At 51.8% G+C, this 27,032-nt stretch overlaps 2 protein-coding genes across 2 annotated transcripts in view; both read left to right on the top strand.

Annotated features, from left to right (window-relative positions):
• The window catches only part of LOC144717807 (protein sidekick-2-like), a 159,341-nt gene extending 149,659 nt beyond the window's left edge, over nucleotides 1–9,682 (top strand). The window contains 3 exon segments of the mRNA XM_078593513.1: nucleotides 2,568–2,684; nucleotides 3,910–4,068; nucleotides 9,576–9,682. Of these exon segments, the coding sequence (XP_078449639.1) occupies nucleotides 2,568–2,684; nucleotides 3,910–4,068; nucleotides 9,576–9,682 (383 nt within the window).
• A 2,036-nt stretch (nucleotides 9,683–11,718) lies between these two features.
• Nucleotides 11,719–27,032, top strand: part of LOC144717865 (protein sidekick-2-like) — a 144,872-nt gene continuing 129,558 nt past the window's right edge. Inside the window, exons 1-5 of the mRNA XM_078593640.1 lie at nucleotides 11,719–11,951; nucleotides 16,107–16,243; nucleotides 19,564–19,711; nucleotides 21,912–22,052; nucleotides 24,980–25,161. Of these exons, the coding sequence (XP_078449766.1) occupies nucleotides 11,719–11,951; nucleotides 16,107–16,243; nucleotides 19,564–19,711; nucleotides 21,912–22,052; nucleotides 24,980–25,161 (841 nt within the window). The remainder of the gene's footprint in view (nucleotides 11,952–16,106; nucleotides 16,244–19,563; nucleotides 19,712–21,911; nucleotides 22,053–24,979; nucleotides 25,162–27,032) is intronic.

The following is a 27,032-nucleotide window of genomic DNA, read 5'->3' on the forward strand; positions in this document are numbered from 1 at the left end:
TTTGGTGTCATAGGCTGAGATGTTACATTGTTTGCATACAGAACAACAAAAAATGAAAAGTACACGACAACAATGTTTTAAAACATCAACACAAGGTAGGCACTTCACCATTGAAAGGTATACAATCAAGGGCAACACTGTGCAGGACACAAGAAACAACTGACCAATTAGTCATGAGAATAACAATACTCAGCCAGAGCATGTTGATCGCGTTTCAAACAAACGAATTTAAATAAGGCCGACGGGAGTTGCGACTTTAACCGAGTAACAGGAAGTGAGCCCGTTCCAATGCAGGGATTCTGGGTAAGGAGGCCATGGGTTTCTAACGCGAGTCTACGGATCTCTATTATGACTCTGTGAGCGTGGATAACGGTGACTCAAGGTCACTGGGAAGGAGATCTCAGAATGAGTTCCGTGACATCACCGGACCGTTCTCCGACACAGGGTGATGCACTGCTCCTCGGATTCCTCATCTCGTTCTCAATGATACTGGCAGCACAGTTGGAATACCATTGCAAATGCAAAGACATTTTGAGAGATATATATTAAGTAAGAGCAATAAATAAAAAAAATAGTCGTGCCTTTACGTAATAAAAGTTATCCCTTTATGTAATAAGCCAAAATTTCATAAAAATTTAGTTGTGAATTACATTTTGAGTAATGAAATATCATTATGCATTTGAGAGAGTGTGTGTTGCAGTGTATGTTTAATGTTCCCATCTCGCACTATTTTTAACAGCCTTTTTATATTCATATCTAAACACTGCAAGGATATCTGGGACACAGCACTCGCTCACAGCCGCATTCTTATTTTATTACTTGAGCAGTCGTCGGTGACCGTGCTGAGACCACCAACTTTAATAAGAACTATATCTTCATGGATCTATCTGTGCACGTCTATGGGCCGCAGTCTTAGTCTATGGATCTCGAGGTGAATCTGTGAGTTTAAATCTGAGTCTAAAAGGTCTGTGTGCGCATTTATCGGTTTATATATGAGTCTATTGGTCTCTGTGTAATTCTATGCTGTCTGTGTGAAAGTATGGGTTTTGATAATAGTTTTTTTACCCTTTTATCTGGCAACAAAACTGACACCTTTTTTACAAGGAGTCATGTTCGCATAGACCACAATACCTGCAGTCATAATGCAAACAAAAACATAACTCTGATAATGTATGCACTGTCCTTGAAGTTGATTGGTCCACACCCGAGACAGCTTTCCTTAGAGCCTAGTCTGTGGTCTATGCAAACATGACTCCTTGTAAAAAAAAGGTGTCAGTTTTGTTGCCAGATAAAAGGGTAAAAAACCAATTATCATATTTTTTACTGGCAAATGAGGTTCCAATGGTGTATGGGTTTTTGTCCGAGTCAAAGGGTCTCTATACGAGTCTGTGGGTCTGTGTATGTCTGTGGGTTTCTATGCGAGCCTATGAGTCTCTGTGAAAGTCGATGGGTATCTACGTGCATCTGAGGGTCTCTATGTGAGCCAATGGCTCGTGAAACGAGACCATTAACTTGCTACACTTAGACCGCAGGCGGCCGATACCCCGACTCTAACCCAGAACTGTAGCGGTGCCGGCTCAGTGACATTAACCCTAAGCCACCCGGCCGCTTCTGAATGATAATCAATTCTTGCGCGCAATGCAATGCATGTATCATGAGCACGAGAATCAATTAAATCAATGAAATCAATTAATGGCTTCACGCCTCTATCGTGAAGTGACTTTGAAGTAGCTAAGGCAATTAAAGTGGCCGACTTCAGAGGCGGCCGGCCTGCCACGAGATGCGAGTGCTGAGCCTGCACGGCTAAAATTTGAGATTCAAATCCAGGTTTCATCCACCTGCGATAAACTAAATGGGTTCCATAGTTGATGGTCTCAGCCTCGTCATCGGTGACTGATCACACGAAAAAAAATGCATTCATTGTAAGCATGCGCTTAATTTGAATACCTTGCATCTTGCACCTCCAGTTGGCACGTTTGGCTACGTACGGTGCGAAAGAAGTTCAACATACATACGTCTCTGTGTGTGGAACATAGCTTACTTGAAGGGGTCCCAATGGTAGCTCCGTCATATCGCCTTCCAAATGGGGCGTTGTATATCACAGACCTCTGAAATTGTCTGTGAGAGAGATGCAAACGGATGCCTCGCATGATGATTGCATAACCAGAGATAAATTGGTCAACAAAATGCACGTACTGATTATTTAGAGGTGGATGACACTCGAGCAACTGAGGTCTTAGGGAATCGCGACTGGGGTGGGGTACAGGAGGACATGGTCCCCCTATTTGGAACCCAGCCACCCCACCGCCGGATCCTCCCCCTCTTACTATCCCCTCCTATCTTACTCCCTCTCTTCGTTTCCTTAATCAACTCCTCGCCTCCTCACTCGGTACACCGCAGCCGGAGGACATCGCGGCCCCTCCTGCGCACGGTTAACCATCGCGTTGTTTCCGTGTTCATCGTTGCCGTCGTCGTCGTTGCTGCTAAACGTCCAAACAAAGTATTCAACAAACAAATAAACAAAAACAAGTGAACGCGTTCAAAGTTCCTACCTTTGCTCCCCCCAGGTTTCCCCCCAAACATCACGCGAGGCCCCGTGGACAGCACGGCCATCGAGGGCACCGCGCTCACGCTGCCGTGCGAAGTGTCAGGTGCCCCCAAGCCGGCCATCACCTGGTTCAAAGGTACGCCGCTCACCGCTCGAGCGTGACCTCCCCCCTCCTCCCTGCCATGCGAGGTCGCCGGTACCGTTCAAGCCTCAGCAGCAACGCGGCGGTCGCTGGACATGCGTGAAAATGATGGGCGTCTGTGGAAAATAGCTTTGTAGCTCAACGGATTCCTCCAGTGTAGATACGTTGAAGTCACGTAGGTGAAAACAAAATAAAATAAATCAACTAAATTGAATTACATTTTAGTTTCACCGACGTGACTCTACTAAAAAAGCCAAAGAGGATAGATCCTTGCAGTCACGAAAACTTCAAATCTAGAATGTAGATTAATTGATTGTGATTCTGATGAGTTGCAGAAACGATGCAAGTTTCTTAAATGCCCCGCACCCCCCCTCCCCTCCCCCACACCACCCTCTCCCTCCCCCTGCCGCCGCCACCGCTATTCGTGTCTATTGGGCGGCATAAATGGGTTCACCTCGGCTGAGTCGGTCGTCAGGCCTCGTGTGGTGGAGTAGAGTGTGGGTATTCTCCCACCTATTCCGAGATGTCTGGCCGGCGTGGGAGAGTTGGCCAAATTTACGCTCAAGAGGGACCCTCCCGAACATCTCTGTGGGTGGGTGCGAGCGAGCGATTCGAAGGGTTGCACCGTCACCTTTTGCCGAACGTAAATCAAATCGGATCATAGGAACATTCAATGTCACCGCCGTTCTCACCGCGCAAGTCTGCAGCAGTCTCGCGGTTGGTCGGCGATGACTGCCGTGTGTTATCCTAGTCGAGTGATTTGCGGCTCCCAGGCTTTGGAACGCTTTGCCTTTGCCAATCAGACAATCAGAATGGTTAGATATATATACTTGAGTCTGTCTTGAAAAGTCACCGCCTGAAATTGGCCTACACCCCGCAGTTCTGGCCGTTTACCCTGGTTTCGTCCATTTCCTGCTGTCCATGCACAGCGCGCATTGTGATGTACAGATGAACTGCGCCTTACACATCACGTAAATAATTATCACTACCACGAACCTCCGGGACGAGCGTCAGACGCGCTCCCGCTGGGCCACGTGACCGCCCCATACACGATGTGAAGCATTGTCGGGGGAGGTTGGGGGGCAAGGCACTCGGAACTTTGACCATCGTCGTCGTCATCGTCGTCGCTACGACCGTCCTCGTGAGAGCGGGCGAGATGTTCACTGTGACCACGTCCATGCCCGTGCCCCTGGCGTGCCCACGCCGTGTGCGGCTGCAGGCGGCAAGGCCGTGCCCCTGAGCTCGATGCGCTTCTCCCTGCTGCCGTCGGGGTGGCTGCGCGTGGGCCCGGCAGAGCTGCGCGACGCCGGCATCTACACCTGCCTGGCCAAGAACTACCGCGGCGAGGCGACGGCACGCGCCCGCTTCACCGTATGGGGTGAGCACGCGAGCAGGAGAGCTCACCCATGCGTTGATTCACTCGCTCGCTCGCTCGACTGCTCACTGACCGAATCACAGCCTTTTTGACCCACTCAATCTCTGGCTCACTGGCTGTCTGACTCACTCACTTACGAGTGACTAACTCAGTGTCTGATTCACTCACCGAATCACTCGCTCACTGACTCACTTTCTGACTCACTGATTCACTCCTTCACTGACTTACTCACCGACTCACTCACTGACTAGGTCACTAAATGACTGACTCACGCAATCACTCTTTCGCTGACTCCATCTCCGGATGATTAACCGAGTCACTCACAACTGAATCACAAACCCAGTCTTGGCTGCAAGTGCAGTGTACTAATCATTTACACTCCAGTGGCATCTTTGTTTATTAAATGAGACATTTGAAATGGAGAAAATGCGATGATAGCAATAATAAAACACGATGAACTAAATTATTTCACAAAAATCAGTACGCTACGGGATAAAACGTATTAAAAATAGCGTGACGTGGCCATCATTATTATCCATACTGCACGGTATGCACAATTGGATGATAATTATGTCATCGAGGTAATCAGAGACAATTTAACAATACCATCAGTGGCGATGCAAGAATGAAATTTGCAACAATTGTGTGCTAAATTTTCATAAATTCCCATGAACTTGAGTCATCAGAAATTAATTTCATATTCAAGATAGGCACATTATCTTCTACTCAGAAGCTCATTACATAGGTTCAGAGAAAAATCACTGCCACCACCACCGCCACAACCAGCTTCACGACAGCTGCCACCATCACTCCAACCATCACCACCAAATGTCTACTTTCACCGTCATCTTAACCACGATTCCCATCTTCACCACCTCAACCACCACTAACCATTTCCACCACCATCACCCCCGTCACCAATCTCACTCCAACGACCACTAACACCACCGCCCCTCCCAATACCGGCACTACGTAAGCACATATGTTGAACTCCTTTAGCACCCAACGTAATCAACCGTGCTCATCGGATGTGCGGGGGAAGGACAACAATACGGCTACAGCACCCGCCCACCAGCGCCACCACTACCACAAATCACCACAAACAACGAACTCCTCCTCCACCGCCACGTGCATGTGCTCTCACACGCACGCCTCAGAGCACGCGTCCCCCCCACCACCCCCATCCCCCCCCCCGCAGGGGGTCCCCATTGCGGCACGCGCGTGTGCACACAGGGAATTTACGCACGCAGGCGCAAGGATAAAATTGCGCTGCCGTGCGTGGAGGTCTATCCCGGCAGCAGCGGTGGACGCTGCGCGGAGCACGCTTAGAGGAATGGTGCACGCATGCGCACACACACACACATAAAGGTCCCCCGTGTATCCTTCAACAAACTGTTGGGGCAAGTGTTGTTAACGAGCACCTTTTAACGCCGGCATGGGGCCCAAAGGGGTGGTTGTCCAGCACCACGCCCAGCCGCCTTTATATCTCTAGTGGTGATGTTTACACACCACACCAGATACTCATGGCATGCCTACTGATTCATCATCATCGTCACCATCAGCCATGGTCAATCCACTGAGTCGACCAGGGGGGGGATGACCAGGACCGGTTCATATATTCGCTGCTGTTATTGGTCGTAACCCACTATGCCTCCGTTCTCCACAGGCATGCATATATATACACACACACATACGTGCGCACGCATGCCAGACGAGCTCGTTAATTCCAGTGTGCTGCACGCACGCAAGCAGACACATATTACACGCGTGCGCACACAGTTACGCGCACACACACGCACATTCGGCACGGGGAAAATGACTTTCCGTGCAATATCAATCTGGTTGCTAACCAGCAGACACACTCATCTGCTGGGGGACAGTGTTCTAATGGGCCTCTTAGTTAAACTAAATTGTGCCGTCTAATAGTCTAGAGTGCGGCGGGCTGCTCCCGCACGATGGTATTCATTTAACGGGGAGAAATAAAAGCAGATTTAGCTTTGACCTTATAACCCCGTGTGGGAGGTGCTCTGCTCGGCAGCCTATGTGGGTGAACATATACATACATGTGTAGTGTACTAATTCAGAGACACGAGTAGGAGGCGTTATCCCTCTTGTTTATTCCGGCTCTCACAGCCATAGGGGATAACTCCATACCGGGTCTGGACAGCCAACATGCTTCCAGACCCACAGCTTGAAGTGGCGAAGACCACGACGACAGCGGCATGACGCGTTCCATTCCCGATGGCAGCAACCCCGATTGTGAGCCGGAGCTCGCCTTTTATGCTCTCCAGCGTGGCCAGGCTCCGCCCTCGGCCACGCCCCCTTATGGATCCCCCAGAAGGCTCCGCGCTTGGCCCACGGGTCCAACTGGTAGAACGGGCTGCTACCCCCAATCTCATTGTCTACCAATCTCCCAGCGCCACGCTACAGTGACTCATTCCATGTCACTCCAAATACAAAGACCCCACCCTGCCCCTGTATAGCCTACGCTGGCTGTTGTGGCACGTGCTGTGAGCGAGCACTTGTCAAGGCTGGCACAGGGCACAAGTGGGAGGAGGGGCGTGGTGTGGCCAGTGCAATGCCCGGCCACCTTTGTCTCTTCACTGCTCATAATCACAAACTGCACCGGGTGGTCACGTAAGGCCGAGCTGTTCTTAGGGAATTCGACACCGCTGTTGGATGGCCGTGAGCGTGAGCCGAACTCGGGTCGCCAGAGTTTCGCGCGTGGCTAACCACCGCCGCACCGCCTCTCCTCAAGAGACCACCCAGCCCCCCCCCGGATTATTAGAGGAGTTTATGTTATATACAGCGGGGCCAAAACAAATTCACCCCCAGTATAAGAGGGGTCAGGACCCAAGCTGAATGAATATTGATTTTAAAGTAACATATTTGTTTATTTCATTTATTACTTCTTCACCCCCCGTGGCTTTATTACAGAGAGGACTCACTTTGTTCTCTCTTGAGGGTCGTATATTTCTTTCCAAATTTAATGGGATTTTACAAACGGAATAAATAAAGCCCCGTGTAATATTTTTCGACTGTCATTTTTTTTACACTCCTCCTATTATCCACGCCATCGAAATCACAGAACGTGCAATTATGTCCTCTCCCTCCCTCTCTTTCCAAAGGGAGCTACGGGGACTATTTGCTTGCTCGCATATTACCGCGGCCAGGCGCTTAACCTACACGCCCGGCGCAGCTGCGTGCCCCGACTAAACGGAGGCACTCGCGGGGCATCGCACACAGAGACAAAGATCCCCCGTATAGCCTTAAGGGAATGCAGGAGCAAGTGCTGTCCGCGGGGCACTTATAAAGGCCGGCACGGCACACGAGGAGGTGGTGGGTGGCCGGCACCACGCCCGTCTCCCAAGCGGCGACGTTTGCACACCGCACCAGGTACTCATTGGAGGCTGAGTCGACCTAGGGGAGGGCCCAGGAGCTGTTCAGATGATCGTCCCCGGTAATTGACCGTGACCGACAATCAAACATGAGTTGGCCGGGTTCTTAGCGCGGCGCGCTAACCACTGCACCGCCGCTCCCCACGGCGTCACAGACACGCGCGCGCGCGCACGCACGCCCTCGGTGGTCTCGCGAGCGCGAGGCAGCAGCTGCGTTTGCCGAAGAATCCCCGTTTAAATATGGATGCGCGAGCCTTGCGAACGCACGTTCACGAGCCGAGACAAAGATCGCCCCCGCCCGCCCCCGCTCCCTTCCCCGTGGACTACAGCGCTCCAACGTGTTTTCTGGGTTGTACCGCGCGGCGTTCGGCCGCGTTTGTCCGCCGTTTCGCTCGCTCGTTTTTGCTCGCTTCGTTCAGCGGTGGAAATTGGAAAACTGCCCGATGAGGTCAAACGCGTTGCACGGAATTTCCACGTGAACCATAGAAGCCACTGGAGGCCCTATGTGTTAACAAGCACCAAAACATTATTATAATAATAATAATATGGTGACTCCAAACTGGAGAAATTTGTCAAAACATAACGAGGGATCTCCCAAAATCATCGCACGCCCACTGATTCATCGCCACCATCGGCCTTGGTCAATCCGCTGCTGTATGAAGCCCTTCCCGGCAAGCCGCTGCCACCTCTCACGATTAGCCAGTCTCAATCCGCCGCTAGCCTCCTCGTTGAAGCGGCACAGCCGCGGGTGGGGGGTGGCGGTGCGTTTCGCTCAAACGACAGAGGCGAAAGGGCGGGGGGAGAGTGGTCGGCGATCATCTATTGCTTGGTGGCCGTTAAATTGAACCGCGAATTAATAGTAGAAAAGAAAATACAAAATCGGAATGCGCTCGGCATCGCGGTGTGAGTCGACCGCGCTCCCCCCGAGGAAAGTGCCGGGATCGGCGTCCTTAAAGGGGTTAAGGGAGGAGAGCGTTCATTTGATCTCGAGTGCTTCCCCTGGCCATGTGAGCGATTGAAATGGGCAGCCAGGGGCTACTACAATAAAAATATGACACATGCGCCTTTCAATCTCCTCCCCACCCACGCCCTCGTTCTTCTGCATCACGGAAAACAACAACGCACACAATGACAACAACAACAACACACGCGCTACGACACACAACGACAACACAAGCACACGACGACACGCACAATACGACAACACACAAACACACACGACACACGTAATACAACACACACACACACAACGACACACAAAGACACCGACACGCATGCACGACGTCAACACACACGGAACTACAACACACACGACACAAAACACACACACACAACAGAAACACACACACACACGACACAAACACACACACTACGACAACACACAAAAGGACATGCACACTACGACACACACACGCGCGCAGATGAACACAAAACACCTCTCCCTATGCAATTTAAAAAAGTTCACAGTGTTAGCGTTTCTGCATCCCTCCACCATCCCAGTCCAATCTCTCTCACTCCCTAACGGCCAACAGCAACTTGTCTGACACCGGGATACGGCCACCCCCCCCACACACAGTATGGCCCATGTATGCACCCGCTCATTCAGTCTCTCGCTCACCCGCTCACACACCCGTTCACTCGCTCCATTTGCCCGATTCCTACACGGTCACTTGTCCATTCGCCATTCTCACTCACCAAGCCACTCACCAACCCACCGACTCATTCAATCACTCCATCAGTTCACCCACTCACTCACACACGTATCCATTCGCCACCTTACTCACCAACCCACTAACCCGCTCACCCCCACATCTATTCACCCACCCATCCACGCCCACCTACTCACTCCCTTAATCGCCCACTCACTTGCACACCACTGCGGTGTCCGGCTGCATCCACGTGGAACGTATTGCCCGTCATCCACAATGTTTCACGACCTCCTCTCAGCCAGTTCTGCAGTTGACTAATATCGGGAAATGTTCTTTAAAGCTTTACGAGGCATGAACATAGTGTAGCACCTTACAGGCAATACGTCTAAACTCTATACGAATTGGGTCAACACTAACTTCCATGGCTTACACTTCATATTCCTCTCTCCCCGTGCGTGGGCAGTGAGGACGCGAATCGCCGTTCCTCCTCGCGACCAGAGCGTGGAGAAGGGGATGACCACGACGCTCCACTGTGGCGTCACCCATGACCCCGCCGTCGCTGTCAGGTAAAGGGAGGCAGGGGGGAGGCAGAGATGCGGGGGGGGGGGTTAATGTCCACGCAACACAAAACAAGCCCGCATTTGGCTCCCCAATACTCACATTGACACAACGCACCAGATGTGCATTTGAGGCTAAGTCAACCGAGCAGAGGCCCAGGACCGGTTCAGATATTCGTCACCGATGTTGGGCTGTGAGCGGGAATCAAATCCACCGGGTCCATCGTGAAGTGTGCTCGCCTCTGCGTCACCCCTCCCCATTGAAAACCACACAACAACAACAACAACAGCCGCCATTCGCCACTAAGTGGCGGTGACATCACCACGGTGCCTGTGCCAGGACAAGTGCACTTTGAGGCCACGCGAAGTGTCGAAGGCTCGCTGACAGGAGGTGATGGGACAGAAGCAGGTGCCATGGGCTAACTGAGATGACTGGCAGTTGCACCAGCTGTACCCTCTACTGTGCCAACTTGCTGTATTTTAGCCACCCTGGCGTTCCCCTCATTATTGTGAGCGTCGCTCCTCTTTGCTCCGTTGTTGTTGGAGAGCGACTGCCTCCAACTGCCCAGTATCGTCCTTCATGAACCTGTTGGTGCACGTCTGTGTGTGTGTGCCGGTCCGTACAAATACAAATATCCCCCGTATAGCCTTAACAGACTGTGGGGGCAAGTGCTGTTAGCGAGCACCTATGAAGGCCGGCACGTCACACGAGGGGGTGGGTGGCCAGCGCCACGCCCGACCGCCTTTGTCTCCCCAGTGGCGATGTTTACACATCGCACCAGGTACTCATTTGAGGCTGAGTCGACCTAGGGAAGGACCATGACCGGTTCAGATAATCGCTTCTGATGTTGGCCGTGAGCGAGAATCGAACTCGGGTCGCCAGGTTCGTAGCGCAGCGCGCTGACCGCTACGGGCACACACACACACACGTGCGCACACTGCCCACGCTCCTGTCAATGGGCGACGGGGGATGAACTTAGCGGAAGAGAGAGCGAGCTCGTATCCGCCGCTCTCCACTTCACAGGGAAACTGTCAGGCTGCCAAGAGCAGGGAATTACGGGGCAGGGCCAGGGACCGCTCCGCTTGCCCTCGCAAATTCACACCTCCGTGCCGCTTCTCACCGCTCCAAGGGAGCAGCCTGGAATGTAGCGGCCGGCGTTCTGAGTCGGGGTGGCTGCCAAGATTCGTTGGACAGCTGTTTGTGCTGTTTTTTCATTTGAGACGTGCCCACATGAGTGTTTTTACAGTGGTGGATTCTCAGCGTTCAATTTCTGGCCGTGATTGGGAAGAGAACGGATGATGATATTGCCGATGTTGTTGTTGCGAGACACTGACAATCACGCTGATGGTGAGAGTGATTTCGAATACTTACAATGATAATAACTATTTTGAGAGTAATGTGAGAATGACAATAGAAGGTGATGATGATGGCGATGAAAATGATGGCGCTCTTGATGGCAGTGATGACGATAATTCGGGGAAATTAAAAATGATGCAGTGATGATGGCAACAACAATGACAATGGGGATGACGACCATAAGTGCATTTCTAACAATAACGTGGTGATCATGACGATGCTGATTTCACAAATGACAATAATGGTGACAAATATGGTGATTAAAACAATGGTGATGCTGGCAATGAATGCAATAATGCATCTACAATGATGATGATCATGACAATGATGACAATGTTGATGCAATGAAGAAGACGATGATCGTGATGATGATGACGGAAAATGATGACTACCACGAAGATAACGATGATGATTACCATGATGATCTTCTTGGTTCTTTCGGTAAAGTCACGTAGAATGGAAATAATAAAATAATAAAACATTTACATAATAAAATAATTATATTATTTTAAAATAATATAAATTAAACATAATAAAATAATTATATAATTTTATTATGTTTTATTTTTTTAATTTCCATTCTACGTGACTTTACCGAAAGAACCAAGAAGATGAATCCCTGCAGTCACGAAAGCTTTAAATCGAAATTTACCATGATGATGATGATTACGACGATGATGACGACAGCGACAATGACTGCTCGCGTGATGTTGACGACGACGACGCCGACTAACAACGACATTGGCAGGGTGTTCTGGGACAAGGACGGCTCCGTGATCGGGCCCGAGGCGGCCCCTCGGCTCGCGCAAGACGCCGGCGGCTTCCTGCGCGTCGTGCAGGCCTGGTCGGGCGACATCGGCTCCTACACGTGCCACGTGACCTCGGCGGCGGGCAACGACTCCAGGACCGCCCGGGTGGAAGTACGGTGAGGAAATCACGTGGACACTTCGAGAGACAGAGATACCCTCCCCCCCACTCCTCCTCCACCCACCCACCCACACGTATAGACTTTAATAGGCTGCAGGGTGCAAGTGCTGTGAGCGATGCACATTGAGGAGGCCTGCACGGCACACGATGGGGTGGATGGGCAGCACCACGCCAGTCCGTCTTTGTTTCCCCAATGATGATGTTTAGACATGTATATGTATTTTGAACCTCTTTCCTGCCGTATGTTGCCGGCCATGCTTATCGGAGGTGCAGGGGAAGGACAACAAACTTACCGCAAAAAGCAGTTCTAGAAAAATTCGTTTTCGGGTTATCTATTCTAAGGCTGAGTCGAGTTAGGGGAGCGGGGATCGAACTTGTTTGCCCAGGTTCGTAGTGCAGAGTGCTAACCACAACAACATCACTCCCCACGAACACAATCTACTCAAACAAAAAACCAACAGAAACTAACACATTCCATTTGCTACTGAGTGGTTGTGACGGATGGCGATGAGGTGAGAGCGGTGAGGTGAGATCGGTGAGGTGAGATCGGTAAGGTTCGTAGTGCAGAGTGCTAACCACAACAACATCACTCCCCACGAACACAATCTACTCAAACAAAAAAACTACAGAAACTAACACATTCCATTTGCTACTGAGTGGTTGTGACGGATGGCGATGAGGTGAGAGCGGTGAGGTGAGATCGGTGAGGTGAGATCGGTAAGGTGAGATCGGTGAGGTGAGTGAGGTGAGGGTGGTGAGGTGAGGGCGGTGAGGTGACAGCGATGAGGTGAGCTGAGAGTGGTGAGCTGAGAGTGGTGAGGTGAGAGCGGTGAGCTGAGAGCGATGACTGTCGTGACTCGCGGTGGCGGAGCGGGTGACAAAGCTCTGCACCCACACCACGTGGGACAGATGATATCAGTGGTAGCTCGGGGGTATCCACTTGTGCGGACTGTTTTTTTTTTACGCCACCGTGATGATGATCACGACGACGGCAGTGATGCCAGAGGAATCAGGACGGATCTTTCCGTGAGAGATCCGAACCTTCGTCTCCTGGTGTGGCACCGATAGCCACCGTTCCCTTTAATTTGGGAACAATTCCCCCCCAAACAGTAAACGAACAAGTTCACCCGTGGTACAGGTTTTTTTGGGTTAGATCGCGGAGTTGTAATTACTGGCGAAACTTCGTACTCCGATTGTAAATGTTGTGACTTTGCTCTCCAACACACCGGTGTGCTGTACTAGTGACGAATTGGCATGTTCTGTTTGCATGACAAACCTTACGAGTTGGCTGTGTCGGGCGGTGGCGGGTTTAACGGCACATTTATATATTTACGCGATCTAAACCCATAAGAACCTGTATTATGGATGATATTGGTCGTGAAAAACTACGCGTTAAACGGAACAAGATCACGTCCTCCGTTGCTCCCAGGTTTGCTCCGCTTTGCGAGAGTTATGATTCTGTATAGATTCTTTATCTTGTGGCATGGCATTCGACAGCACAACTGGGATAAAATTGGGATGGGGGCCAGGGGAAGAGGGGGGGATGGAGGGAGGAGGCGGCGGGGGAGGGCATCCCCAATTTATTTTGTAGCACCTGCTTTGGGGAACGAGCTAACGAGCTAACCCCAGGGCCACGTGACTCTTCTCGCACCTTCTCTTCAGCTGCCAACATTCACATCGGTCGGTCCAATTTGGCCTGGGTTAAGCCACTCCATGTGCTCCGTGGTGCTTGCTATAGCTGTTGCTAGCTTCCACGACGGTCGGATTCCCACCGTCGCTTCGGAAGCGAAGGGGGGTGGGCGACGGGAGCGGGGCTGGAAGCTGGAAACTGTATTGTGGGTGTAATAATATAGCAGCCGCTGCAAGCCGGAGCGGTGAAAACTTCAGACAATTCGACGAGTGGGCCCGTGGAGCCCGTCATTCGATTGAGTAGAAAAGTACACCCCCTAAATCATCGACATTATCCTGTCCACTCTTAGATAGAGTAACACAAAAAGTTGCCCGCCCGTGTGTTTTATTGCGCACTCTCTCTCTCTTTCTCTCTCTCGACGGAGGCAAACGCTAGTTTAAAATCAATCAGCAAATATCAATAAACTGGTACTCTCTAAAATTACAATGAACCATGCGTTCGGAGCGGCGTGTGCGCGTGCGTGGGTGGTTGGTTACGTTTCTGTGCGTGCGTGCTTGGGAGGGTGAGTACGTCTGTGTGCGTGCGTGCTTGGGAGGATGGGCATGTGTGTGCGCGCGCGTGGGTGTGTGGGTACGTCTGTGCGAGTGCATATGCACAGTCGATCAAATCCAAGTGCCTCGCCTGTGCAGGCAAACGTGGCTCGCGTGCAATAAATTTATGGCCGGCACTCGCATTCAAAGTGTCTACCAATTCCAACGAGCGATGGGGTGGCAGCTCAACTCTGTCAGTGACCTTGAGCCAATGGTGAAAATTCTATTAATTATGATAATTAAAATGTCATGGGGTGGGGTGGGGAGTGGTGGCGCAGTGGTTAGCGCACTGCCACTCTGAACCTGGCGAGCAGAGGTCGAGTTGATTCCCAGACACGGCCAGCATATGTGACGAGTGATATCTGACCCGTTCCTGGCCTTAGCTCCTTCACCAACCTGGCAGTGGCAGCGTGGCCAAGTGTGACCCCCCACCACCCCCCCCGCCCCCGCCCGAGGACCGACACGGCACGCGGAAGCTTTCATCTGTATACACTGGATTGAAAAAGCAGTGGGAATAAAATAAAGATCTCAATCATTTATCCAGGAAAGCCTCAACGAGTCTCGGCACTCTCGTTCGGAGTGTCTAGTATTTGTGCACAATTATTTTATACGAGAGCAGTATTTGGCTTTTGGGAGGAACTCTGAGTACTCAGAGAATGCGCCATGCACAGGCATGCCCATGAACCCGCTTGCTGTACTGCCACCTCCAGGGCTTCGCGCAAGCCCAGCGGGTATTGGCGGTTTTCACTCAAATGTGATGCTTAGTCGCTTGCCCGCCTTTCCAGGATCACCTTCAACGGCGTCACTGTAATATTTGTGTGGTCAGCCAGGTCACTCTCCCGTGTATATTGTGGGTCGAGTATAGCGGGAGCAATCGAGAGCATGCACCCCAGGCGATTGAGTAGGGTCGGTCTGTCTTTAATTTTCCGACAAGCCGCCCTGCCACTTTTCACGCAGTGGCGTGTCACGAGAATAACACGGTGCACTCACAATGTGTTACAGGATGATCACTTTATCCCGACACAAACACCTAAAGCCTACGCGTTCCCGAACACTCACCTACCCATAAATAATGCACGTTTAGCCTTAGGTGGAGTTCACCGCTCGCTTTGGGCTGCATCCACAAGAAACCCGGCTCCAGGTGAAGCTTGACTCCACGCATCGTGTTCAACGCCACCCAATTCCTAAAAGTGCCTAACCTCCTGCAAAGCGCTGGACTAGAGGCATGCACATCCACGTTCCTTAGGGCAAGGGCCAGTGTACTCATTTAATTGCCACTAACCAGCACTATCGTAGTTTAAAGATCCAAAAACGTTGATCTTAAATAAATATATTGTTAAGGGTGGTGGAGAGGTGGCACAGTGTATCGCCGTTTGAACCTAGCAAGCTACATTACATCCTGACAAGTGCGGGGAAGTAGAGCCGAACTCCTTCCGTGACTGACAGGCACGGTGAAGCCTTTGTGTGCGAGCGCGTGCGTGTGTAGTCACCGCTCGGCACTTGTTATGCCGTGATGGTAGTGGTGATGATGATGATGATGGTGAATATGGTGGTGATGATGGTGGTGGTGATGATGAAGATGGTGGTGATGATGATGATGATGGTGGTGATGATGAATATGGTGGTGGTGATGATGGTGTTGATGATAGTGGTGATGATGGTGTTGATGGTGATGAACATGGTGGTGGTGGTGATGATGATGGTAGTGGTGGTGATGATGATGGTGGTGGTGATGATCGTGTTGATGGTGATGAATATGGTGGTGGTGATGATGATGGTAGTAGTGGTGATGATGATGAAAGTGAAGATGGTGGTGATAATGGTGGTGGTGATGAATATGGTGGTGGTGGTGATGATGGTGTTGATGATAATGATGACGTCGATGATGATGATGGTGGAGGTAGTGGTGGTGATGATGATGATGGTACTACAGGGAGGTGCCGTACCCGCCGGTGGAGGTGGTGGCACGCCTCTCTCTGACGGCACGGCGCTCCGTGGTGCTGTCCTGGGTGCGCTCCTACGACGGAAACAGCCCCCTGCTGCGCTACATCCTGGAGGCCACCGAGAACGGTACTCCTGGCGCTCCCACGCCACGTCGCACTCGTATAACATTGCACCGCGTCGCACCACGTGGCACGGCCGTCGCATCGCACCGTCGTGTCACCAAACGTAGCGCAGCGTCGCACTGACGTCACATTGCAACACGTCACGCCACGTCGCAGTGCGTCACACCTCGTCGCAACACGTCGTGTCCCTGTGCGTCACAGCATCACGTCGCAACGCATCACACCACATCACAAAGTCACAACTGGTCACCCCGCATCACCCCACATCACCTCACGTGACGACACATCACAGCACACACGGTGCTCGGTATTGCAACAAACTCCACGATACCGCAGCACACGTCGCCACATACCACACTGAAACGGCTGTGTCTCATTATCTCTGTTGGAATAAGCACAGAGTAATGTTTGGTCCGCAGGCTTGTAATCAAGTGTCATTTTATGCTTGCAACTCAGTGAGCTTTGCCCATATTCTATCCCCTTCAGCATCAAACTCTATAGGAGGCAAATTACTTGGTTCAACAATGATGGATCTTGTAAATGCTGCTGTGTTTCGTGCTAGACATTAAGTGGTGTGCATCTTTAGGCTGCCCTGTGAAACTACTTCATCACCCACATTTTAAAAAAATCTGTATTTTTTTAAATGTTCCAGTTGTAAGCGGAGACTCGATTATACGTGTGCCAGATTTAGGCTTTATAGCCATACCAGAAAATCATTAGAATGTCTATCAGTCAGCTACGGACGAAAACAACTTCATGGAGAAAAATCCCTTATGGTGTAAACTGAAAGTGTCATGTCACAATTTTTCACCGACTTGTTTAAATAACAAAACGAATATTCCGTCTTCTACGGTTCGTTTTTTTCGTAACGTTTTGAGAAATAATTCACGTTAATCTCATTTTACATGACTGGGTAATTGAAACGCTGCTCGGAAACCTTGCATTTCCCTTCATGTACAAAGCGGGCGGGGACGGGGGGAACATCCTGACAATAGCACCACGGACAGCACCGCCAGCTACATCGCTCAAGCTCTGCCCTGACTTCAGCTCTGAAATGAAAACATCAGAGCCCCCCCCCACCTCCTCCTCTCCCCCACCTCTCCCCCCCACCCCCAAGGCTAAGTGCCCTTTAACACCGTCATCGTCATTAGCAAATACTGCCTTGTAACTGGGGGAGAAATATAATATATATATAACTAGCTTATGCTATGGGCAATGTCCCTTCTTCAGAGCTGAGACAAACACAGATAGAGGGATGAACGATGTGAAGGATTCATTTTGACTCATAGATAGATGCTGAATGGTATAAATGCGGAGACGAGTGAAATCGGGTGTAGGCGGTTGGCGCATGAATTGAATGATTTCCGCGTTGCACTTAAACCGTCGCGAGATGATCGCGATTTGCCTCTTATGGATGGAAATTATTACGTTGCGCGGATCTCTTTGGCTCGTGCCTGCGAAATGCTGTCACTGTTGTTGTTGTTGCTTGTGTTCGCGCGTGCGTGGTTTTAAATAGAATTGCTGTGGGTTAACCTCTAAACCGTTGCGTTAACCCCTTAACCGTGGCGTTAACAGGAAGGGGTTAACCAGAGCCGCTGATGCCAGTGTCGGAGCGTGTAGAGTGTGCATTGGTGAAGATGCAACAGTGTGGGGTCGTTGTTCACCCCGTGAATCCTGCATGACTGCAGCCATATCTCAGGCATCTTGACGTTTAGTTGGGCATTGTGCATACAGAGGGAAATGGGGTTCTGGAGGAGAGAGAGAGACACACAGAGAGATCGAGACACGGAGAGAGGCGAGAATGGAAATAGAGAGAGGCAGAGAGACACAGAGAATGGTGTAGTGACGACACCTACACACACAAAGACACGGAGAACGTCACAGAGAGAGTCACAGAGACACAGAGAGACACCCAATATACAGAGCATTACAGATGGAACGTCGAAAGACATGGAAACACACAGAGACCGAAACACACAGTCGTAGAGAGAGAGAGAGAGGAAAGAGAGTGATGGAGAGAGGCAGAGAGACATGCAGAGAGACTCATGGTCCCGCAGAAAGAGGACCAACTCCTATCTAGCCCCCTCCCTCCACCGAAAAACCCCCGAGCAAAGAGTCGAGGATCTCGCTCGGCTTAGACCCCTGACTTCACATTCCGCGGGATGCACCATTCATGTCGCTGTCGGATAAATCGGGTTAACGTGGGCACATCCCGGATTCCCTTAGTTTGGTTTCGGTCGTGGTGGAAGGTTCTTGCTGTTTGCTTTGGATTTGATTGACATCCACCCTTCACCCCAGCCTCTCCCTCACCACCACCACCACCACCTGGACTCCTCTCCCTCCCCCAATAGCTCATTCTTGCCTCTCCTAACCCCATCTACGACGACCGCCGCTCATTCTAATCCTGTACCCAGCCTCGCGCTCGCTCCCCCTGCTTATCTGGCCAGCGCCACTACAGTTGCCTCCCTACCTACCTCCGTGTTCACAGAGTAAACAAACTAGAATGCCCATTTTTCTTATTTGCTCGATAAGGAAACACCGACGACGATGATGCTCAAACAAAGGCCACCGTAAAAAAAGATCGTGTAACGTTATCTCTTAAATTGTTCAAAACTGCAAATATTAACGTGTTATGTGTGTGCTATTGTTTCTGTATCCCGACGTTAATCTTCTACCTTTAGTTTTTTTTCCCTTTAAATTCCATTCGTATTTTTCTTCTCTCTCTCTCTGTCTCTCTGCTGTTTTTTTGCTTCTCTCTGTTTGCCTCCTTCCCCGTAAGAATCTATCGATTTCCTTTAATTATCAAAGGAGTCTCGAGACCCGTTTTCGCGAGTGTCCTGCCACCCTGTCGAATGTTCGGCCAAATCCATTCATGAGAGTTTGGCTTCGTGTGGGAGGGAACGTGAAGTAAGCGGAGGAAATCCACCACACTGACGAGGGGTATAACACTCAAAAGCTCAAACGAATTCAATCCATTATCTGTACTACCATCTCCTGGCCACCACGCAACCTAAGCCATCACTGCCTGCCACTTCCCAGGCCGTCTCCTATCTCCAAGTACGGACCAGGCCGCACTCTGTTTTGCTCGCAAGATCCGGGGCACACTTTGGGGCGATTTGGACGTCGGCAATACAGATCAGCAGGAAGCTCGCTCCCGACAAACTTGGAGGCTGCGTCGCACTCGGGCAGCAAGAGCCAGAGCAGAAGTGGCCCAAGGGTCTGGATCATCGATGGATTTGAGGAGCAGGAGAAGACCTCATAAGTGCCCCATCATCCCGGCGCCGGCCGTCCTTCACCCTCCCCACCCTCTCTGATCGTTGACAGACTCCCCGTGGACGGTGCTGAGGGTGGACATCGGCCCCGTGATGGCGAACTTCACCATGGGGGGGCTGCTGCCGTCGCGGACCTACCGCTTCCGCCTGAGCTCCGTCAACGCGGTGGGGACGGGCGAGCCGAGCCACGAGACCGAGAGGTGAGAGAGCGCGCGGAGCGAGCGAGCGGCTGGGGCGCCGGTGACCGAGAGTCACCGAGGTGGGGGTAGCACAAGGGCACGATGGCGGCATCGTTGAAAATCGGAGGCGCTCTCTGATAACATCGATCCTGTGGACATTGACAATGAGAGTCAAACTTGAAAGTATCTAACTGCTTGAAAGGGCTGGGCAACATTAATAATGGTTCGTTTCATATATCTCGTCGTCACTCGTACAAAGTGTATCTCACAATCAACGAGGAACCACAGACAAGCTGGAAGGTAGGCAGGTGGTGAGCTGGTGCTTTCGGAGCTCTGCAGTTCTCTATATATTAAGATGCTTTCAGCCATTTACTGAGTATTTGTACTTGTCGGTGGTAACCGGACCACCGGGAGAAAACCCACGAGTGCGAGGAGGCAACACTGTATCTTATACTGATGGAACAGATGGAGATTAGTCCGCATTTAGCTGTACAGCCTTCATCCACCAACCCTCGCTGCTGCTCTCCACAGCGCCGGATTAGAGGCCACGTGCAGCGTAGCCACCACCGCCCGGCATCAGCCCAAGGTCGTTCTCAAGGAACTTGGTGCAGCTTTGCGCGACCTCGATGGTAACACGACCCCTGACCCCTTGGCCATACACGCGACCGTGCAGCCCGACGACTGAGCGGTCCAACGCCGCACATGGCAGACTCCTGCGCGTCGCCTCGTCTGCCTCCTGGGTGGATCCTACCGGACAATATGATTGTCGCCAGGCCGTCCTATGTTGACGTACTGAGGTTTCGGCGGAGTGCCACAGCCCTCGGTAGTGGTAGCGAAGCCTCCCTCCTCCAGCCCCCTCTCCACCCCCACCCTCGTTCCCTCCTTGGCGTGAACACAACCGGGCCGATTAACAGGGCAGACGCGTATAAGTTAGGTTTAATTGCTGTGTTAATTATTGACGATGCCGCTTTCACGTGAATGATGTTTTTCATCGACGCCCGATGATCGCAACGGGACAATTTGCTCTTGCGCAAAACATACACGCGTGCGCATCCACACACACACACATAACTCACACGTGCACACACTCGCACACACCAAAGACAACAGACTTTTGGGGCAAGTGGCGTTAGCGACCACCTATAAAGGCTGGTACGAGACATGAAGGGGTGGGTGGCCAGCACCACGCCCGGCCGCCTTTGTCTCCCCAGTGGCGATGTTTACACACCACGCTAGGTCGTCATTTGAGGCAGAGTCGACATAGGGAAGACCCACGACCGGTTTAGATAATCGTCGTTGGTTTTGGCCGTGAGTGGGAATCGAACCCGGGTTACTGGGGTTCGTAGCGTAGCGTGCTAACCACTGCACCTTCGCAACACTTCCCCCCCGACCCAATGCACACACGCACACACACGCATGCGCGTAATGTACGATCGTTGATTTTACTCTTCCACATTACCGCGACGATCGGTTCGCCCTCTCGGAACGTGAATTTACCGGCCCCGTTACAATCCGAGAGAACGGGGCGACTGGGGGCGAGACGAGCGGACGCCCGATAATGGTAATGTTTATTGTTGAAATGGGGAAGCCTCGCCGGGTCTCGGGACTCCTTATTTCAGGAGGGTTCTGCTAAATCGGGATGATTGAATCAGAGAAGCCAAAGGAAAACAGACGCACACTGAGCAACGGGGATGAGACTCAAAAAGGTTTTGCACGGGTGGGTTTCACAGGTGGGTTTACCAGCCCACCTACCACGAGACTGCCATCCCGTGTCCACCTCGCAGCCCCAGCGGGTTTGAGACTTCGCAGATCTCGGCATGATGAACCACAAACACGCACCGCCACCCTCTGCATTGTAAGCCTCGTACCTAGACATCACTGGTGTCACCTCCATTCAGGGCGACACCAGTGATGATGGCAATGATGTCGTTGATGTCTACGACGATGATGACGTGAATAATGTTGAATTGTAACGCGCCTCCGCCGCACGGTGGAAAAGATGGAGATTAGGTCACATATATTAGTGTATCGCCTGACGCTCACGAGAATGGAGTTTCACAATTTTGTGAGATCAAGCGATGACAACGATTGTGACAGCGATAATGATGATGACCATGATGACGACGATGATGATGACAGCGATGATGATGATGATGACAATGCCGACGATGACGACGACGATAAAAGCGATGGTGACGATGTCGCCTACCGCTCGCCGCAGTGTGACGCTGCCCGAGGAGCCTCCAGAAGGGACGGTGCAGATGGTGGTGGCTGCCGGGCGGACGAACCGCACGATCGCACTGCAGTGGCAGTCCCCGCCAGAGAGCCAGTGGAACGGAGCGCTCAAGGGCTTCCTCATCCGGTGAGCGCTGGAGCCGGCGCTCCAGATGAGTCAGCGTAACGTGTGTATAACGTGTGCGTAACGTGTGTGTAACGTGTGCGTAACGTGCGTGTAACGTCTGCGTAACGTGTGTGTAACGTGTGTGTAACGTGTGCGTAACGTGTGCGTAACGTGTGCGTAACGTGTGCGTAACGTGTGCGTAACGCGTGCGTAACGTGTGCGTAACGTGTGCGTAACGTGTGCTTAACGTGTGCTTAACGTGCGTGTAACGTCTGTGTAACGTGTGCGTAACATGTGCGTAACGTGTGCGTAACGTGTGTAACGTGTGTGTAACGTGCGTGTAACGTGTGTGTGTAACGTGTATGTAACGTGTGTGTAACGTGCGTGTAACGTGTGTGTGTAACGTGTGTGTAACGTGTGTGTAACGTGTGTGTAACGTGCGTGTAACGTGTGTGTGTAACGTGTGTGTAACGTGTGTGTAACGTGCGTGTAACGTGTGTGTGTAACGTGTGTGTAACGTGCGTGTAACGTGTGTGTGTAACGTGTGTGTAACGTGTGTGTAACGTACGTGTAACGTGTGTGTAACGTGTGTGTAACGTGCGTGTAACGTGTGTGTGTAACGTGTGTGTAACGTGTGTGTAACGTGCGTGTAACGTGTGTGTGTAACGTGCGTGTATCGTGTGTGTAACGTGTGTGTGTAACGTGTGTGTAACGTGTGTGTAACGTGTGTGTAACGTGCGTGTAACGTGTGTGTGTAACGGGTGTGTAACGTGTGTAACGTGTGTGTAACGTGCGTGTAACGTGTGTGTGTAACGTGTGTGTAACGTGCGTGTAACGTGTGTGTGTAACGTGCGTGTAACGTGTGTGTGTAACGTGCGTGTAACGTGTGTGTGTAACGTGTGTGTAACGTGTGTGTAACGTGCGTGTAACGTGTGTGTGTAACGTGTGCGTAACGTGTGCGTAACGTGCGTGTATCGTGTGTGTAACGTCTGTGTAACGTGTGCGTAACGTGTGTGTAACGTGTGCTTAACGTGTGCGTAACGTCTGTGTAACGTGTGTGTAACGTGTGCGTAACGTGTGTGTAACGTCGGAGTAACGTGTGCTTAACGTGTGCGTAACGTCTGTGTAACGTGTGCGTAATGTGTTCGCACATTTGCGTAATGTATGCATAATTTGTGCGTAACGTTTGCATAACGTGTGCATTGTTCAACAAGTGCGGATTGGCGCACGAAATGCAAACGTGTGTCGTGCAACGATAAAAGATTAATGGCAAAGGAGCAGCCCTGCAATTGCTCGCTCGTGGTATCGCTGGCGGGAAGGGCCTCCACTGAAAGGGAGCTCGAGAGAAGCCCCTCCGAGAGGGCCTACAACTTACACGCTGGTCAGACTCCTTGACAGAGGTGGGAGTACCCACAGTTTACCCCACCGCACGCGACCTACTGTTTTCAGTTTTTATTTATTAGGTATAACCCTGTGAGCCATGCGGCTCTTGACTCGGGTGCAACTGCAACAAAACAAAAACACGAACAAGAAACATCTTAAAGTGACTACACGCAACAGAAAAAAATCTTGGAAAAAACAGTAAAGTCTTCCAAAAAGAACATCGCATTTGGGGGGTGGGTGGGGGGGGGCATAGGCAGGGAGCGGCGGTGGGCGGAGGGCGGGTGGTGGTAGTGATGGTGGAATTTAAGAAATGCGGGCCATTGACTCAACTGCCCCGCCGGGAGACCATATCGAACCGGCGCCGTCTGGATCGCAAGGCCAGCGGCGCTGACGGTCATCGCAAAGCGGCAGCAGCAACGCTCAGAGTCACGCGACCTCAAGCCAAGCTTGAGGTCAAGGCTTGAGGTCAAGGCTTGAGGTCACGTGACACACGCACGGTGCAGGAGTGGACACTTGACTTTTGGTGGGCGCATGAGGGGCAATGTATTCTGCTAAATTGCACGATGGAGATTGTTCATCTCTCTTGTACAAAGGGAATAATATATTTTTAAAGACAGATTTTTTTTTAAAGATTCCCTTTTCCCACAACTCTTTTCAGGTTTGTAAGTTTCCGCTACGGAGCCGCAGTTCCAACTTTGTTATTTTTTTTCAGCAGTTCAAAGTAGCGTCGCAGTTAAAACTTTAAGTTCTGGTTCAATGCGTACCGCCGTGAAGATGAACGCGCCTTGAAATTACACCCCGAGCTCTTCAAGGTATCGCTCGCGAAAATCTACCTAGAAAAAAATCGGCTTCGCGAGGTTTTTTTGGGGGGCGGGGGGGGGGGTCGGAGTTCAAACAGATTCGCAAATGTCGAAACGTGTTGATTGCGGTCCGGCTGTCTTAAAAAGCGTGCATTAAAACGGTGGGGGGGGGTGGGGGGCAGCTTGGGGCTCGGCCAGATGCCGCAGCAGCAGCTTTGAAGAATTACGATAAAAAATGTATGTAAAATCTATACCGCTCGCTGGCAACACGCGGATGTAATCAATGCTGCTCCACGTTACGCTCGCGTTTATTGCTCGGGTCGTTTGTCACATTTTTAGTTTGTAAAGACGACACGTCGTCGGCGACCTAGCCTATGACACTGGCCAGCAACCTCTCACCCCTAACCCCTAACGCGGTGGATCTCGACCTTTCTGGCGCGCTGCTGCCCCCTCCACCCCCCCCCCCCCCAGTCAAGACCACCGGTACCTGCCCCCCCCCCCTCCCTCCCCCCAGTGCAGCATATCCCCCGGCAGGTTACTAGGGCCACAATACAGAGAGAGAGAGGGATCACGTATCCACGACCCCGGTCAACGCGGATCTTAGGAAACCGTTCGTTTCACGCTGTGCGTTTTGTTGCCGGCATCGTGGCGCTGCCGTTTCCCCCTTTGCACATTCAAGATTTCTCCCGCACGGTGTCTACGTGCACTTTCTTCCCCCACCTCTCCCCCCCCCCCCCCTCCGTACGATGCGTCGCGGCTCCACAGGTACCGGCTGTCCGTCGACCGTGCCGACTACCAGTACAAGAACGTCCCCAACTCGGAGATGACGAGCTACCTCCTGGAGGACCTCTCCGTGTGGACGAGCTACGAGGTGGAGGTGGCGGCCTACAACGGAGCCGGGCTTGGGCCCTACAGCACGGCCGTGCAGGAGTGGACGCTCGAAGGAGGTGAGTGCGGGGGGGGGGGGCGGCCACACAGGCGGAAGAGGGTTAGAGGGCCTACGTGTCCTGGGGAGCGGCCCGACGTACTGTATGCACGCAGAACTTCTTTCCCACCGTACATCGCCAACCGTGCTCATCGGAGTTGCGGATGAAGGCCTCGCCGAGCCACTTCCACCTCTCACGATCCGGCTCGGCGGCGTGCGGATCCACCTAGCGGCCGCACGAGCGAGCTGATGTCATCGCAGTTCCATCTCCTCACGAAGGACGTGCTCTCTTGGACGCCGCGTTCCACTCTCTGGCCGCCGTCGCTCCGTTGTTCTTCTTGACCGTCGGCCATCGTCCCTTCCAGCCGTGATGACACGCCCTGCCCGAGCAGCACTTGACTTGTACGAATCGTTTGGACCTTGTAATCATTAGCCTGCGCATGTTTCACTAATCCATGCGGTCCGCCTTCTGTCTATCAATGTCCTTCCGAGCGTGCGTCTCTCCACGGCACTCTTCGGTCTTTCTTCCGTATATTTTGTAAATGTTTCTGAAGCACGCATCGTGGCAGATAGCACGCATTGATTCAAACATTGATTCGGGCTTAGGAGCCTTTAACAATCACCAAAGGGGGACGAGAGCATGTTTTTCATGCTTTTGGAAATCTAATTGTGATGATTATGAGCAACATAGCAATGTTCCTCAATAGAGTGTTTAATCAGTACGTAATTCCCTGCTATGACGTTGGGTTCAGGGACGCGATCGTTCATGCAACATGGAAAAAAGCCACAGCGAAGTATGCACGTGGGCGTGGAGAGACGCGACGCTTGGATTCACACCGAGAGGCAGAAAGAGGAGCTCGCTTGGGAGGGAGCGTCAGCAAGGTCAAGGGCATTATTCAAGCTGTGAAGCGATGCAAAGGTGTCACGGTGCTTGGGCAGGACACGTCCCCTCAAAGGGTTGGTGGCTGAGACCGACAAAGGAGCGGTGGCCAAAGGGGGGAACGCGCCGGAGAGCACGTCCACCGTGGAGACGGAGCGGTGAGACGGGCCTGGGGTGCAGGATTTAGGATGAATTCCCACACAGCGAGAATGATGAGCGACGGCGATGACTTGTGGGGGAAGCTTTCATCCAGCAGTGGATAGATGGTGGCTGATGATGACATTGAATAAGATGGGGAGTAATTCATTTTACCTCTAGACGGACACCTGATGTTAGCCTCATTTGCCATTTTCACCAGCACAGAGACAAAGATCACCCTTATAGATTAACAGACGTGTGGGGCAAGTGCCGTTCGTGAAGAACTCTGCGAATTATACATATCAGTTTACTTGTCACCTGATGAATGTTACTCTGTGCACCAACGTGGAAAGTGCTGCCCCCTTCTCTCTGGAGTAGAGGTCACCTGAAGTAACCTCAGAAGTCGTTCTGTGATATCTGCTTCCACGGGCCGTCCTCCAACACAGAGGGCTGCAATTCCCTGCGAGGGATCCTCACGTTGGATCCGTCTCTCACAATGTGAAGGGCACAATCAGGATACAATTGTTGGGAACAAGGACAATTTTAAACAACAACAAAAACACAACGACGCATCGACGTAACAGCATCATTCTCTTTTGATAATTATCAAAGTGTGTTTATTGCCGCACTTAAAGAAAAAAGAAGAAAATTCGCTTTGCTCCAATTGCGTTTTTGTCGTGATCGAAATAACGACGGCGGCGGCGGCGGGATGAGGAGGAGGAGGTGGTGGTGGTGACGCGGTGCGGGGAGCCGGGCGCCTGGGCCGCGTGGGCGACTCCCCTGTCGCCCCACAATCGATCCCCCGGCCCTCAGTGATGGTGCGGCCGCTGCGCCTGGTTTGCATGGGAGAAGGCCCCCCCCCACCCCGTTTCTCA

The sequence above is a fragment of the Lampetra planeri genome, chromosome 1, assembly GCF_965212315.1.
Source record: "Lampetra planeri chromosome 1, kcLamPlan1.2.h2, whole genome shotgun sequence".
Classification (NCBI taxonomy): domain Eukaryota; kingdom Metazoa; phylum Chordata; class Hyperoartia; order Petromyzontiformes; family Petromyzontidae; genus Lampetra; species Lampetra planeri.